General features: G+C 42.2%; 1 protein-coding gene across 1 annotated transcript; it reads right to left on the minus strand.

Moving 5' to 3' along the window:
* Positions 1 to 2,224: 2,224 nt before the first annotated feature.
* On the minus strand, positions 2,225 to 6,798 carry LOC137838661 (uncharacterized). Its single transcript, XM_068647894.1, has 4 exons — positions 4,648 to 6,798; positions 3,654 to 3,950; positions 3,180 to 3,572; positions 2,225 to 2,374 (listed from the first exon to the last, which is right to left on the minus strand). The coding sequence occupies exons 1-4, from the start codon at positions 6,796 to 6,798 to the stop codon at positions 2,225 to 2,227; spliced, it is 2,991 nt and encodes a 996-aa protein (XP_068503995.1).
* Positions 6,799 to 14,792: the final 7,994 nt, after the last annotated feature.

Genomic DNA, 14,792 nt, shown 5'->3' on the forward strand with positions numbered 1-14,792 from the left:
CTCTGCTTAAACTGTTTGATATACCTGTGCATATATATATGTGGTCTTCCAGTTTTTCTGTTGTGCGATTACCTGGTTTGACTGACTGATTTTTACTCAACCCAATGCACTTTACACAAATTGGCACTTAATTTCTCTGGAAATCACCTTAACTTAAACAAACGGTTAGACTGTAGCAATAACGTTTAATGCGAAACCACTTACTTGGCAAAAAGGCGTAGGTCGATCTTAGTATCTGAAATCTCACTCGCCTGATCTGCCAAAGGACACGCGTATTTCTACGTTATCGCCCACAACTTCGTTGATCTGGCTCTCGCCGTGCGATCCTCTTTCTATTTCGATCTCAAAGCCATGGGCCTTTGGCGACGCCATTTCCCTTTAACTGAAAACGTCCCTTGCGGGGCCACCTCATGACTTCATCTTTGCTCGTCTGGAAGGAGAGCTGCCTTTCGGATCTCCCTCTACCTTCCCCGAGCCTTTAACCTGAGATAGCTTAAGTCATTGTCCCCTCATCTAGGGGTAGAGCCGCCTTTCAGATCCTTCTCTACCTCCCTCAGTTTTAGAACAATGATTTAGGTGGTGAGGTGTCCTCCGTGACCCTTCCCCAACCACCCTTTAACCTCTTTTTTAACTGGTCTTACTAGGTCAATATTGATGTCTCACTCAAGGGGAAAAGAGTTCTTCTCCAACCCTCCTTTCCCATACTTAAGATTATTAACACCCCTGACTTTTCAGTTTCATCTTGCCTGAACTCACTCGAGGGTGAGAAGGACCTTTCCTGATGCCTAAACTTGCCCAGGGGTTACATCTCCTCCTCCCCTGGATGCACTGAGGGCTTTCAACTTGCCTCAATTTGCTCACGCAAAGAGGTCTTGTGATCCGCTCTTGCCTGTGCTCGCTCAGGGCGAGGAGGACTTTAATCTCTTCTCGCCTACACTCGCTCAAGGCGAGGAGGTCTTTGATCTTTTCTCGCCTACGCTCGCTCAAGGCGAGGAGGTCTTTTAAATCTTTTCTCGCCTACGCTCGCTCAAGGCGAGGAGGTCTTTTAAATCTTTTTCTCGCATACGCTCGCTCAAGGCGAGGAGGTATTTTAAATCTTTTCTCGCCTACGCTCGCTCAAGGCGAGGAGGTCTTTTAAATCTTTTTCTCGCCTACGCTCGCTCAAGGCGAGGAGGTCTTTTAAATCTTTTTCTCGCCTGGTGGCGGTCGGAAAATTTTAATACTTGTGCCTCCGATCGCCGGGTGGCGGTGAGGACTTAAAACTTAAACTTGCACCTCCGATCGCCGGATGGCGATGAGGGTTTAAAACTTCATGTTTCGAAAATTTTGTACTGGATGCATGCGATTTGGATTTACCATTGTTTAAAACTACACAAGGGCAATAAAGTCTCTCCCCACAAGTTTGAAAAACAAACAGCATGCAAACTTAATTAACTGGGAAACTTCGATAAACTTCAAAACCTTCTTTATTGGGTGGCCTCATTAAAAACCCTCCCTAGGGAAAAAAGAGTGCCCCCTTGAAAAACTGTTTAAACTGATACATCTTAAACTGTTCGAGTTAATTGCTACTTACAATGTCTTAACTGTAGTAAAACTTGAGATGGGTGGCGTTCCAAGTGCGAGGAATCGCCCCTCCCTCCAGCGTCTCCAGGCGGTAGGCGCCGTTCCCGAGTGCTTCAGTTATTCTGAACGGTCCTGTCCACTTGGGCGACAATTTGATCTCCATCTCATACTGATGGGTCTTCCTCATTACCAGGTCGCCACCTCTGAATTGCCTTGGTCTTACTCTGGAGTTGTACCTGCGTTCAACTCTTCTTTTTACCGCTTCAGCCTTCATCCGTGCTTCTTCCTTGACCTCATCCAGCAAATCCAAGTTCATTCTCCTTTCTTCGTTCGAGTCTTCCGCCACGAAGTTCTGGAATCTCGGCGAGCTTTCCTGGATTTCGACTGGATCATCGCATCGCATCCATACACTAAGCTAAACGGGGTTTCATGACTTCCCGATTGCTCAGTGGTATGATATGCCCACACTATGCGGGGGACTTCTTCAGCCCAAGACCCCTTGGCCTTTTCCAACCTTCTCTTCAAACCTCTCAGCAGCACCCGATTGGATGACTCCACCTGCCCATTCGTGTGTGGGTGCTCCATAGAGGCAAACACCTGTTGCGTTCCGATGTCCTCGCACAGGTTTTTCAACAGGTGGCTCGCGAATTGAGTCCCATTATCAGATACCAAATGCTTGGGCACACCAAAATGACACACTATATTCTTCAATACGAAGCTCTAGATTTTGTTTGCGGTGATCTGAGCTACCGGTTCCGCTTCTATCCACTTCGTGAAGTACTTGATTGCCACAACCAAATACTTCATTTTCCTGATTGCCAACGGGAAGGGTCCTAAAATATCAATTCCCCACGTGTGGAATGGCCAGGGGCTGTAGATTGACTTTAACTCTTCTGGAGGCGCTTTGTGCCAATCGGCGTGCTGCTGGCATTGCTTGCAACGCTGGGCATGTCTCTTGCAATCTTCCCTCATTGTGGGCCAGTAATAACCTGCACGGACAGTCCTAGTTGCCAGAGCACGACCCCCAATGTGGCTCCCACAAATCCCTTCGTGGAGCTCAGCCATAATTCTCGCGCACTTCTCTCTGTGTACGCACACAAGAAGAGGGTGCGTAAATCCGAATCTGTAAAGCTCGCCATCGATGAGGGTAAACTTGTTGGAGCTCTTCTTTATCTTCCTGGCCTCTGTCGAGTCGACTGGGAGCACGCCATCTGCCATGTAGCGCTGGTATGGCATTATCCATGTATCTGGCTCGTGGACAGCGCAGACTTGCATCGTTTTTACCTCTTCTGCTGGGCGCGCTCTGACCCTTGGCGACCTCAACATCTCTTGTGTTAGAGATCTATAGCTCCTCACCATCTTTTTCGTTGACCTGCAAACGTGAAGGACCTGGTGATCTGCGACAAAAGCTCGAGGAGTCTTCAAATTTTCTTGAATAACGGTCCTCTGTCTGCCCCCTTGCCCGAATTGGCAAGCTTGGCTAGCAAGTCAGCTCGGGCATTCTGCTCTCTTGGCACGTGCACCACTTCAAAGAAAACAAAAGATCTCCTTAGCTCTTGTACGTACTCCAAGTAGGCTGCCATCTGTGGATCTTTGGCTTGGAACTCGCCAGTTACCTGCCCAGTGACCAACAACGAATCACTCTTGGCCATCAGCACCTTTGCCCCCATCTCCTTTGCAAACAGAATACCGGCGATCAAAGCCTCATACTCTGCTTGATTGTTGCTTTCCTTAAAAGCAAACCTCAGTGGTTGCTCTATCAACACACCGTTGGGTCCCTCCAAAATAACGCCAGCCCCGCTACCCAGCTTGTTAGACGACCCATCCACCGAGAGCACCCAACGAAAATCACCCTTGGCGTTTTGGGCTGTTTCGGAAGACAGCTCGATCACGAAATCAACGAAGATTTGCCCCTTGACCGATCCCCGAGGGTCATACTTGATGTCGAATTCTGACAGCTCCACCGCCCACTTCACCATTCTTCCAGCTACATCTGGTTTCTTCAAAACCTTCTAGATGGGTAAGTCGGTCATTACCAACACTGTAAAGCTCTGGAAGTAATGACGCAGCCTCCTCGCCAAAAATACAACCGCCAGCGCCGCCTTTTCCAAGGCCTGATACCTCACTTCTGGGCCTTGCAGCACCTTGCTAACAAAATAGATGGGTTTCTGGACCTGATCTTGATCCTGGACGAGCACCGCGCTTATTGCCCTCTCAGTTATGGCAAAATACAGCCTGAGGGGCGTTGCTGCTTGAGGTTTGCACAGAATTGGCGGGCTCGCCAAGTATTCTTTGAGCTTTATGAAAGCTTCTTCACACTCCCTCGTCCAGACAAACCTGTTATTCCAGAAATCCCCTTTCCGACAAGAGAAATCCCAGAAATTTCCCTGCATCCACGCCGAAAACACACTTCTCAAGATTCAGTTTCAGCTTGTACCTGGCTATGGTAACGAACAACTCTTCCAAATCGGCGACGTGCCTGCTCTTTTCCAAGGACGTCACGACCATGTCTTCAACATATGCCTGCACATTCCTCCCGAGCATGGGTGCGAGCACCTTGTCCATTAGCCTTTGGTACGTGGCTCCTGCGTTCTTCAGCCCGAAGGGCATCACCTTGTAGCAATAGCATGACCTTTCCGTCATGAAGGCAGTCTTTTCTTCATCCATGGGGTGCATTTTGATTTGGTTGTATCCTGAGAAGGCATCCAGAAAACTGAGTAGCTTGCACCCTGATGCACTGTCTACCAGGGCGTCTATACTCGGCAAAGGATAAGAATCCTTTGGACAGGCCTTATTCAGATCTGTGAAGTCAACACACATCCGCCATTTTCCGCTACTCTTCTTGACCAGAACGACATTGGCGAGCCATTCTGGATATTGGATCTCCCTGATGTGGCCAGTTACAAGGAGTTTCTGCGTTTCGTCCTTGATCGCCTGCCTTTTCTCCTCGTTGAACTTTCTCCTTTTCTGGCGGATGGGCCTGACTTGGGGATCTATTGCTAAGCGATGGCACAAGAAATCGGGGTCGATCCCCGTCATGTCGGAAGCAGACCAAGTGAATGCATCCAGATGTCTACTTATCACCTTGGCGATTTGGTCTTGCGTCTCGCTGTCTAAGGTTTTCCCCAGCTTAAACGTCTTACCATCGATCTTCTTCTCAAGCCACTCCTCCACCGGCTGAGGCCTCTTCTCGCTGGCGATCAACGCCCTGGCGATACCCGACTCCCTAGCGGTCTCCGGAAAGCTTCTCTCCTCCTTCGCTCGAGCGGCGCTCTCAGACCTCACCTCAAAATCCTCCATTGGCACATCGTCCCCGTCGGCCGCCTCCAACGCTATATCCACAACCCGCCGGATTTCTCGCTCAGGCTTCTCGCCAGGGGGCGGCGTTGTGGTCACGTGGCACACATATCTCCTGTTCTTGAGGCTATTTTCGTAGCACTTCTTCGCCTCCTTTTGGTCAGAACAAATGGTGATGATCATCCCCTCCATTGATGGTAGCTTGACCTTCATGTGCCTTGTTGAGGGCACAACTCCTGTCCTGTTGAGTGTTGGCCTTCCCAATAGGATATTGTATGCCGACGGAGCGTTCACGACTAGATACTTGATCTTCTCCGTGCGTGAGGCCAGGCAATCTGTGAACGTTGTCCTTAAATCAATATACCCTCTGACCTCCACCTGATCACTAGCGAAACCGTACAGGCAACCCCCGTATGGCCTCAGCTGATCAGGGGATAATTGTAGCTTCTTAAAGGTCGGCCAAAACATCACGTCTGCTGAGCTTATTTGATTGACCAACACTCGATGAATAGTCCTTCCGGCCGTGACAAGCGAGATTACGATAGGGTCGTTCTCGTGAGGCACGACATCCCTAAGGTCGCCCTTGGTGAACGTGATGTCCACGTCGGGCGAGTGGTCTTCAAAAACCTCCACTGACATCACAGACCTCGCGTACCTCTTACGCTGTGATGCGGTGCATCCGCCGCCCGAGAATCCACCAGCTATGGGGTGGATCTCGTCGTGAATGGGCACCTCGTGCTGCTGTCCTTCTCCACCCGCCGGTTGGGAGCCTGACGACTGGCCCGCTTGCTTCTCCAACAAGTAATCCTTCAAGAACTCACATTTGACCAACTCGGCGAGTTGGTACCCCAAAGCCAAACACGAGTTGAGAGAATGGCCAAAACTCTTGTGGAACTCGCACCACGCGTCTGGTTTTGGTCCCAACACCTTGTCTGTTGTTTTCTCAGGCACTTTGAGCCTGGCAGCGATATTCAGGATGGCGATCAGGTCAGCCAAATCCATCACGAATTCACACCTTGGCAGGCGATTAACCTCTCTGGGCTTTCCCGGCCCCTTCCCCTTACCTTTCTTTGGGTCGTAAGGAGCGCGCGTCCTCTGATCCCTCTTCCCCGCCGCCGCCTCCATCACCCTCTGCGGCTGGATCCTTGGCTGGGCGCGTGGCTTAACTGGGGCCGCATTTCCCCTCTTCTCAGAGACTTCGCTCTCAGCAGCGATATGGGCCACCACACGTCGCCGGATTTCAGCGAACGTGACTGGGTGACACCTAATAAGTGACTCGCTAAAGGGCCCAGGCAACACGCCCTTTTTGAAGGCATGTACAAACATCTCCTCATCTTTACCTGACAAGTGGACTATTTGAGCCCCGAATCTGTTCAGGAAATCCTTCAGGGACTCCCCTTGGTACTGCCTTACGTTGAACAAGTCGTAAGACACCTGCGGCGGTGCCTTGTTCACTATGTACTGTTCAACGAAAATCTTGGAAAACTGCTGAAACGTGGTGATATGGCCAGTAGGCAAACTGACGAACCAGTCCAACGTTGTTCCACTGAGTGTGCTCATGAACACTTTACAGTAGACCGCGTCTGACCCCCCCGAGAGCATCATCTGGGTATGAAATGTCGTGAGATGAGCCTCAGGGTCCTCCACTCCGGTAAAAGACGCTTTCACCGCTACCGTATTTGTCGAGACCGCCGAGTCCATGATCTCCTGTGAGAATGGCATGGGAAAGCTACGCGGTGGGGATGGGGGTGTAGATCTGTCTCCAACTGCGCGCTCCTCCCGTTCGTTGAGAGCTTTACGCAGGTCTTCGTTGATCCTGTTAAGCTCTTCGTTCCTGGCTTGTGAGGCCACCAGTGCCTCGTGCATTCTCTCTTGCTCGGAACGTGATGCAGCTACGTTCTCCTGCAACGTCCTCATCATATCCATCACCTGCGTCATAGACACAGTGTCCTCATCGGTTGACGGCGCGACTGAACTGGACCGCGTTGTCCTCATCTTTTCTCAGCAAACTCAGCAACTCAAAGTAACGGTCAAACATCGAAGCCCGGCTGCGACAACAAGCAGCCGAACAGAAAACACCAAAACCTCAACAAACGTGAACTGTGGTTGGGAATCACCTTTTATACGGCCTCACGGTGGGCGGCAGATGATCCTGCCGGTTGACCAAGCGCAAAGCGTTGCCTCGTCACGAACTTCCTCACCAGCTTGGCACCACGTGTCCTCCAAGTCCACACCACAAAGAGCCTTTCTGAGAACCTGAAAAACACAAGGTGGCGCCTCTACGGCCGGTGGCGCTCCGACGCTCAAGTCATTAACAAGAACACCCAAAAACTCAGAGAAAACTATGCTCTGCAAAACCGTACTATAGTGCACTCAACCCTAAGCAATGAGCCGTAATGAAACGTACCTCTGCAAATTCTGTTAAGTTTACCTTTATAGCTAGGTTTCTTCTCTCTCCAGGCCATTATGTTTTGGACGCGTGGCTCGCATCCAAACCTGCACGTGTCATCATCTGGGTTGGGGTAGCAGGTATCCCCCAACCCTACACGTGTCGTCATCTGAGCTAGGGTAATTCGAGCATCATTTCTATATTGCATCCAACCCTACACGCGTCATCATCTGGGTTGGAGTAGCAGGTAGCATCCAACCCAACACGTGTCGTCATCTGGGTGGGAGTAACTTAAGTATTATCTCTGTGTAGCAACCAGCCGCGTGGCCAAGTCCCTTATTCGAGGAGCAACCTAGCGCATAATACGCTGTGAAACACCACATGACAAGGCGAGTATCGGATGCAACAAAGTGCATCATCTCTGTGATATCGCTTGTCGCGAGTGCCGCCTTCCTTATTGCTACGCCATGCATGTTCTAGCTGGGGAAACCCTGCCACCAATGAATGTCCACTCTGGGAGTCCTGTCGTCGATAAGCAAGGTGTTCTCCCCAGCTCACTCGACCTTCATGCCCCATGCCGGTGCAACACTCATCTTACTGAACTTACTCGCTTGAAACTACTCTTCTGAGTCTCCAGCAGCCTTCACTAAGTTCACTGGGACATGCGGCGATGTGCTTATTGCGGCGATGTCAGACCACCCGACCTTCCATCATCTAACCAGTCGATGTCATACAATCCCGGCGACAACTGATCATGTGCATTGCAGCACGCCGCTTCCTCGAGCGGCGACTATACTAGCTTCTGAACCACTCAACTTTCTCTTGTCCACGTGTTCTGCTGAACACGCCCCACATAGTCACGTGCTAGACACGTCATCACACCCGATGACCTGGTCGGTACAATTATATATAGTATTGCCAAATAATTTGTTAAGACACTATACTGTGTTATATTCATTTAATGGACCTGAGCTTTGTGTAATTCAGATATATATGTAATTCAGACTTACATGAATTAAACCTATGTGTTATTCAGATAATTATGCGACTATGTTTTTCCATGTAGTCTCCATTTTATCAACACAATTTGTTTGACCACGTTAGGAAATATCTAGGCAAGCATCATTTACTCAAATCTAGTTCATCTGACTATAAAGTTCTCCAAAGGTGTTAGAAGAAGCTTTGAGTTTGCTTTATCTTGTAAAAAGTTAGATTAAGCATGTCAAATGAAGACTTATGTTGTGTTTGTTTCCAATCATTTACTATTGTCGAAGATGGATTTTCATTGATGGTTTATGTTTGTATCTACTGCTTTGTGTGGATTTGAGAGTGAGAAAATGTAACGAAAGTGTTTTATCCCATCCTCGCTGCTGGTGAAAATTTCGGAAGAAAGCCACATAATCTTGTGTCATTTTACTTTGTTACCGTCAACTATTTTATTGAACAACGTCAACTATTTTGTTAAATCTTCAGCCATGAACTCTATGCACAATAGTGAAACATTTTTCATTTAGACAAAAAAGTTATGAGAATCGATTATGCAAGCCATTTTAGAGCAAAACAACATTGATTATGGTTTTTTTTTCAAGGGAATTATCTATTTTTATCTTTGGATAATTGATTGTCCCTTGTAGATAAACAATGTTGTCCTTATTTATTTATTTATGAGAATCAATGTTGTGGTACATGTTATGCATACCATAATCGATTTTGTGCTATTTTTTACTGTTCTCCCTTGAATGTGTTGATTACTTATAATTTATGGTTTTTAATTTTGGCTATCATTTTTATTTTTTGCATCAGCATATTTTGGTTCTGATTTATATTTTTTTTCTAATTAGATTATTTATATTTTTTAACTAAAATATTTTATTAATAATATTTTAATTTAAACACATATAATTTATATTTTTTTAACTAAAATATTTGGTTAATAATATTTTAATTTAAACAAATTTTGTACATAAATAAGTAATTTATTTTTTATTTTGAATTAATTGTAATATTATATTTTTATTAATTAAATAAATAATCAATTATATCGAATTATTTTTTAAACACTTTTTACAATTTCTAATATTATAATTCATTTTATAATGAAAAATATTATTTTATGAGAACTTTTTATCTTCAAACAATGATAAGTAATTCGTATTCTTTTGGAAATAATTAGTCAATGATACAATAAATAATTGACTAAAATTTTAATTAACTAAAATATACACAAAAAATACCTCATATTTCATTATTCAAGTATTTTGTTTTTTAAAATGGATAAATTTGTAAAGTTACATTTTAAACTTTTTAAAATAATAAAAAATTCTCTCACAACCATCACATTACTCACAAACTTGAATAAATTTTCCCCACAAATTCATTCTACATACCTTACCTCATATTTCATTATTCAAGAATTTTTTTTAAAAAGGGTAAATTTGTAAACTTACATTGGAAACCTTTTAAAAAAATAAAAAGTTCTCTCACAATCATCACATCAAACATTCCCCACAAATTCACTCTACATACCTTAAACAAAAAAAAAAATTAAAAAAATTAAAATATTCACAATATGTAGGAATTTGTACTCAACTTAAATTTTTCCCAACAACAGCACCAAAAACTTGATAACTATTTTATGACAAGTGTACAACGTCAGAAGTAATAATTTGTCCCTAAGGATGAATATCAAACCTACAAGGAACATTTGAATTATCAAGTATAAGATTTACTAAGTAGAAAAAAATGTAAATAAAGTTTGTTGGGAGTTTGTTATAATGATTGCAAGAATTATAAAGAAAGCAAGTCAAAGATTTTGTTGGTTCAATTGGGAAAATTGGGATTGGGTTCATCGTTCTTAATCTTTTGTATTTTGAAAAGTATAGTAATATTCTATCCTATGATTGATGTTGATCTCATATAAAATTCATTTATATCGATTCCTCGCATATTTATAAAAAATCATTAGTATTACGATTAGATGTTGATAGCAATTAACATTTCAAATCTATTCCTAGCATATGTCAAACATTATCATTTGGGTGAGAAACTTAGAGATATTTTTCAGTCAAATCTAAGGATTTAAATCATGATAAACAAGCATTAGAGACAAAACGACAATACCAATCATCAATCAAGAACATAATATTATATTTAGATATCACCTTAATACACAAGGGTTTGAACTACTCCTAATCCCAAGGATAAAATTAGCCACTCATGTTGGCCATTACAAGCATAGAAAGCAAGAGAAGAAGATCTAGAATGTTTCTCCTGGACGAATGCTTCCTTTAGGGTTTTCTATCACCTATTCTCCATATTGATGTCTAGGGTTGTGCCTCACGCCTCATATTTAACCTAGTTGGGCTTGGGCTAAGTGACTTCTCGCTTGGGCGAGTTGGACAGAAAAAGGCCGAACATCTCTGGAGTGATCTCGATAGGCAAGATTGGGCTTGCTTGGGTGAGATCTTATGGAAGCTTCTAACTTAGGCCAGTTTGGATGAGTATTTGGATTATTTATGTTACATTAATATGTATTAATATATTAAATGATATCACATAAATACTATAATGCTTACATTAATTTATTACATTAATGAAATTATTTAATAAATAAATGTATACATTAAATAATTTTCTTATTTTAAATATCACTACAATAAAATCATTAAATAAAAACAATTTTAGAGACAAAAATAATTAGTTGCTATAGTGACTAAATTAGAGACCATTATAGAGACTAAAATAATTTTTGGTTTCTAAGTTAATTTCTATTATTGTTAAATAGTTTCTAAATTGGTATCTAATTCGCTACCATGGTTTTAACTACCAATTATTTAGATTTTAAATTTGGTAGAAAAACTTTGGTAGCTAATTAGATATCAATTTAGAAACTATTTAACAAAATAATAGAAACTAATTTAGAAACCAAAAATTTTTTAGTCTCTAAAATGATTTCTAATTTAGTCAATATAGTAACAAATTATTTTTATCTGTAAAATTAGTTTCTATTTCAATAATTCTCTTGTAGTGTATATTTAAATAATCATTTTAAAAAGAAAATTACTAAAAAAATTAAGATTAATCCTCTTTCATTGAACTAGTCATCTTTTTTTTCCATATAAAAGGCGAAGATACATAGAGTTTTCTCATCAAAGTTATCAAATTTTAACCAGTAACAAAAATAATATTTATAGGTATCTTTGAATTTTTAGAGTTAGAGAAATACCCAACAACATGGACAAAGATGAAGACGACGAAGACGCACATAAATTTTTTCAAAGAATGATGAGATTTATGTCAAAGTCAAATCAAGGAAGTATACCAAGGGTAATGTATATAGAAGGATTCGATTAATTAGATCCAAACCTATTCTCAATGTTGTGTTTTCTCTTAGTTATTCAACTTAAAAAACATTTCGTGGACAGAACATTGCATTTTTTTAGTAATACATATATAGAGTACTATTAAAAAAAGACATTTAAAAAAAAAAACATGTAAATGAGGATTATATATAAAACATGCAAACTTAACAGTTTCTTGGAAATTGGGTTTGTGTCTAGGAAGAGCCAAGAAGGAGACGAGGATGTTGAGTGGCAAAGGTGTTGAAATGAAAGTGTTGATGTATTAATACTATGCCTCAACATTAACAACCCAAGAGACAACATTCTTAGTACTGTTTAATGGTTTGGAGTTGCTATGTGGAATGGTTCTCAGCACACTGTTTTGTCATCTTCTTCTTCTGGTCATAATGTACTATTTTTAATTGTTTTCATTTTGTTTTGGTTGGATTTAAATTAAATGTTTGATTGGAAGGTATGGTTTAGTTGACCAAAAATCTGAGTTTTCAATGGGAAAGAAGGAGTTGGGGTATTGTATGCAGTTGTGGATGATATTGTGGAAGAGACATAGGAAGAATTGGATGGATTTGAGAGCGAGTCTTTCCTCTCTACAGTTTTGTTGATTATTCATTTGATAGAAGTTTCAGTGTTGATGACGACATTGGATAATGAATTTTTGTTATTTATATATTTATAATTGTTTTATTGATTAACTAAGTGAGATAATTATTTTGTTATTTACAAGTTTTATAATAAACTTAACTTGAGTTTCATAAATAAATAAATACATTTTCTGTAAAGTAATAAAAATAATTCTTAAATGTCAGCTTAAATTAATACATAAATAAACAACACTAATATTATATTAATATATAAACAACACTAATATTATATTATAAAATGTAATATTTACATGTTTAAATTATAACATCCCGTTAGCGTGAGAATAATTTTGTCAAAATATAAAGGAAATATTCCTTGGACTTTTATATAAAAAAAGTTTTATATATCAGTTTTAATTATATATTTTTATTTTTATAAAATATAGAACATTTTTTATTAATAAATAAAAAATAATAAATTTAAACATTTTAGTGTTTGGACTTTTATATAAAAAAAGTTGAGGCATATCTACTTGATTAAAGATTACATAAAGATCCTATAACACCAAGAATGAAATAAAATTTTAGAAAGACCCTATACCACTCATTGCAACTAATAAACTTTGTCATAATATTTATACATACATACATTTAACCCTACACAAAGTAGAAATTAGCTTGGAGAAGGTTTAACCCTACATTTAACCCTACACATACATACATTACCCTACACAAAGTGGTAAAAGGTTTTGAAGAGTCAACTTCTTCAGAAGCTTCAAGGGTTGAGGATCAAGTTGGAAAAGGAAGATAGTTGGGTTTGGAAGGAGAGTGAGTTTTCAACTTACTCGGTCAATTATGCTTACGGTTTTTGAAGGGGTGAATTAGAGGGGAAAACACGTTCGTGTACGTAAAGTTTTGGAGGATTAAGGCGGAACCTTCAAACCTTGTCATTGCTTAGAGGGTGTTGAAAAATAACAATGCCACCAAGGCCAATTTGGAAAGGAGAGGGGTGGAAGAGGAGTCTTTTCGTCATTTGTTTTTCGAGTACAGGACAATTGGGCTTGTTTGAAGTCAATGCTATGCTTGGTTAGAATTAACATCCGCGGACCATTCTTTTTCTTATGATCATTTTTTACAATTTAGGATGTATAATGCATTTGGATTTGTTAATGATGTTTGAGGGACAATTTCGATTGTTGTAGTAAGGGAGATTTGGAGGCACAGGAATAAGCTAATTTTTAAAGGGTGAGTGGTGGATATTTCAGAAATATTTGATATCATTCATGATCCGATTGGTCATCGGTAGTCGATGACGTCAGCAGCAGAGGACCACGTGGACCACTCGCAGGGTGACACGTGGACCAAGTGACAGAGAGATCAAGGAGACGATCGCCGAGAGCGGTGATCGGGGGTCAGTAACCGAGTGACCATCGACAGATCAGGCGGCAAGGAGGTCAGGGGACAGATCACCCAGAACGGTGATCGGTGGTCAGAAGCCAAGTGGCCACCAACAGACCAGTTCCCAGACTCACGCCTGGGGGCAGAACGCGAGAAGCAAATAGAGCACTGATCAGTCATCGGGTGCATTGACATCGGGGTCTCGTGTTACACGCAGTTAAATTGGGACTTAGGTTCCCAGCGAGAGCGTTATACATGGACCTCGCATGAGCACATCTCAGTGAATCGAGCACGAGAGTGGCCTGAGGGAGCTAGTAAACCGATCAGTGATTGGTGACTCCCTGAACCCATTACGTGCGTGAGGGGTAAGTCGTCTACGCAGAGAGCAACGCTTGGTGAGTGTGCCTAGACCAGCCACACCTGGCGTTCTCCTGAGAGTATGCAATTTACCCAGATGAAAGAAATATGCTAAGCTACTCCGCAAGGGAGTAACTTAGCACGCAAAGAGAAGCGCTAGAGCCCTTCCAGTAAGTGACACGTGTGTGGTTAGATGCGAGTCGCATGCCTCCATGTGTCGTCATCTGAGAGGGGTGCGGTCCAGATAAAGGTGCACTCCATACCACTAAAGGTACAGACAAGCGCAGCCAAGCGCAGAGACGCGCGGACACGCACAGACACCCACACTCTACTGATTCTGCAGGTACACTGTCTCTGAAAAGCCTAACAGGGTCTTGACACATGCCAGAAAAACATAACAGAATTCTGTTAGGCCCAGAAACAGAGAGAGAGACATAAAAGAGAATCAGGGAGAGATTGAGGGGGATACGAGAAAAAAGAGATTGAGTTTTTCACACACACTGCTAGTTTTCTCATCTTTGGTGGTTCTGTGGACTAACTTGATCGTCGGAGTGCAAACGGCCGCTAGAGGCGTCGTTTGTGTGTTTTGCAGGTCACGTTTGGAGATCCAAGAGAAGGTTCTGAGGGTGATTCTGCAGAAGACGCAGTCGCGTAGACGGGACAGAGAGTGCTACAAAGCGATTCCTCCACGTTCGAGTTGCCGGCAGGATCAATTCAATTAAAGGTTTGGTCTTGTGTCGCTTCCAATGTCTACACACAAGGTGTATTCTTTCCTTAAATCTTTTTCTTTGTAAAGGTGTGTTAATATGCTTCTAGGATAGAGTTTCTTGAAGTAGGACTTCAAGCTTT

This window comes from Phaseolus vulgaris, chromosome 4, assembly GCF_000499845.2.
Source record: "Phaseolus vulgaris cultivar G19833 chromosome 4, P. vulgaris v2.0, whole genome shotgun sequence".
Taxonomy (NCBI): domain Eukaryota; kingdom Viridiplantae; phylum Streptophyta; class Magnoliopsida; order Fabales; family Fabaceae; genus Phaseolus; species Phaseolus vulgaris.

Excerpts from the sequence above, each read along its gene's own strand:
- LOC137838661 (XM_068647894.1), bottom strand. The coding sequence starts at position 6,798 with ATGACGCAGGTGATGGATATGATGAGGACGTTGCAGGAGAACGTAGCT. Across the intron at positions 3,951-4,647 it reads CGCAAGACCAAATCGCCAAG|GGAAATTTCTGGGATTTCTC; the intron begins GTGATAAGTAGA and ends GCGTGGATGCAG. Across the intron at positions 3,573-3,653 it reads TGGAAAAGGCGGCGCTGGCG|GTTTTGAAGAAACCAGATGT; the intron begins GTTGTATTTTTG and ends CCCATCTAGAAG.